This window comes from Poromitra crassiceps (genome assembly GCF_964638095.1).
Source record: "Poromitra crassiceps genome assembly, chromosome: 2".
In the NCBI taxonomy this organism is placed as follows: Eukaryota; Metazoa; Chordata; class Actinopteri; order Beryciformes; family Melamphaidae; genus Poromitra; species Poromitra crassiceps.
Genome location: NC_139624.1, coordinates 14501848 through 14504347, shown reverse-complemented (window position 1 = coordinate 14504347; position 2500 = coordinate 14501848). Strand labels below are relative to the sequence as shown.

General features: G+C 40.1%; 1 protein-coding gene across 1 annotated transcript in view; it reads right to left on the bottom strand.

Moving 5' to 3' along the window:
* dnah5l (dynein, axonemal, heavy chain 5 like) overlaps nucleotides 1-2500 on the bottom strand; it is a gene marked incomplete at both ends in the record, with an annotated part of 185082 nt that overhangs the window by 181257 nt on the left and 1325 nt on the right. The window contains one exon of the mRNA XM_083661022.1: nucleotides 1973-2042. Coding sequence (XP_083517148.1) covers nucleotides 1973-2042 — 70 coding nt within the window. The remainder of the gene's footprint in view (nucleotides 1-1972; nucleotides 2043-2500) is intronic.

Genomic DNA, 2500 nt, shown 5'->3' with positions numbered 1-2500 from the left:
TCTGAGTCAAATCATACATTTATTATGATGAGGAATTCAAATTTGCAACCTTAGAATTGCTCAGAAGCATCATTCCATCTCACAATTCCAGAGGCATTCAATTGTGAGATAGAAGGAAGCTTCTGGGCATTTTAAAGTTCCAAATTTGAATTCCTCATCATAAGAAATGTATAGAGAGTAGGGGTGTGCCACCTTAGGCACCTCACGATTCGATTCGATTACGATTAAGGGTGCTACGATTCGATTATTAAACGATTATTACGATTAATCACGATTTTCGATGCATCTTTTTCACCAAACAGGATTTTTTTTAAGCAAGGTATATTTGTCAGTATCCATTAAAGTAAACAAACAAATGTACCTCCATTATCCAGTTGCGACTGAAGTCCACACATCACATGTTACAGCCACCCTGCATGCTTTCTTCAGTGATTCCAGTTTCCAGTACTTCGGTTTTGGTCTCGTTTTACAGTTAAGGAACTGCTTTCCGGGCGAAATACCGTATTTGTTGCAAATAAAGCAAAAAAATAATTGCAAAAAAAAAAAAAAAAAGCAATTTTTGCAAATCGATAATCGAACATTGTGAATCGATTTTAATCGTCACGTCACTCATCGCGATGCATCTAAAAAACGATTAATCGGCACACCCCTAATAGAGAGGCAAAGTGAACGTCACTTCCTAGTTAAAAAAACCCCCAGAACAAATATTTTCTTTAAATCCGCAATTATTTTACGTTTTGGTCAGAGTGAAATGTTATGCAGTCTCTCCTGTTTCTAAATATATCTGAACCGTTTGGTTTGAACAAGTAAAACTATTTTTATAAGCATTTTACGAAATGTCTATGGGAAAATAAATGGCGGATGAAAATCTCTGATACAGTGCTGAAGCAGGAAGTGACGTTCCACTTTGGCTCTCTATTATTCAGGCGGTGTCTCACCTGATGTCAGCGCACTGACATCAATGATGGGTCAGCGTGGGGGAAAATCCCCCACGGCCCTAAAACGGAAGTAACGTGTGTGTGTTGCCCCCTGCAGATCGACTGTATCTATCCAGGTTTTGGATACAGTAGCTGCCTCGATGTAGCTATATGACTAGAAATATAAGCCCTGGAAAAAAGATTTCCTTTTAAACACATTCTTTATTTTCCACTTTTGTACATTGTATTAAGCAGTGGTTCTCAAATGGGGGTCCGCGGACCCCCAGGGGTCCGTGGCACTTTGCCAGGGGGTCCGCGAAAAGTTTGCAAGTAAAATTTTTTTTTTTTTTTTTTTTTTTTTTAATTAAAAAATAAAATGCTACATGTTACTTATTCCTTCTCAAACTACTTCCTACATGGTGCTAGTCTATCAAAATATCTTGGCTGTCATTGATTGTGTTGCATAGTGGTTTTCTGTACTGTTGACAAATTGTGATATTGTAAGTCGCTTTGGACAAAACAAAAGTGTCTGCTAAATGACGTAATGTAATGTAATACATTTTTTTTTTTTTTTTTTTCAAAATCTTCATAGTTCAACGAAAATAGTTTATGCTTTAAATCTAAAATGGTTCATGGATTACATTCTAATAACAAACCTATCAAATTAAAAGTCAAGCACGTTACCGTGGAAACAATTAAGCTTAGCCCAAAATCACAAATCAGAATGAGGGGGTCCCCGGTATATTTTCTATCTTGTAAGGGGTCCTTGGCTGAAAAACATTTGAGAACCTCTGTTATAGAGTATAGTGCCCACTTTTAGTGTCTCTATTCTATTCCATTCCTCCTGAAATGTATTTTTCATTTGTCCTTTGATTATGCTTTTAGCAGTAACTTCATCGCTTACTATAATTTACCACCATATTTATTTCGAGCTTATTACGGTACAGCATCTTTTGCAGATTTATCTGCACAAACCCAAAAACACACACAGGTGGATTCACACTCCTGTGAGACGATTAATAGGTACTGTAGCGGTAGATTCCCTACCTACGAACATGAGGGTCGTAGGTTCCCTGCATTACGTCCGGCTTGGTCGCGTGTCCATACAGGTACGATTGGCTGTGTCTGCGGGTGGGAAGCCGGATTAAGGGTATGTGTCCTGGTCGCTGCACTAGCATCTCCTCTGGTCGGTCGGGGGGCCTGTTCGGGTCAGAAGGGAACTGGTTGTTTATAGCATGATCCTCCCACGTGCTATGTCCTGCTGGTGAAGCTCCCCACTATCAGGTGAAAAGAAGCAGCTGGCAACTGCGCATGTGTCAGAGGAAGCATGGTGCTAGTCTACGGCTCTCCCCAGATGATCGGCAGAGGGGGTGGAGCAACAACCGGGGCAGCAGGGGGAATTGGCCAATTACAATTGGGGAGAAAATGGGGGGGGGGGGGGGATCAGGGGAAAAAATGAAAGGGAGTGTTTTGGTGAAATTAATAAGCTATTGACCAGCTACAATAACACACCTGTCTTTTAAGTAGATTACTGTCAAAAGTGCCACAACAACTTGTCATTATTCGCCCATGGATTTTACATA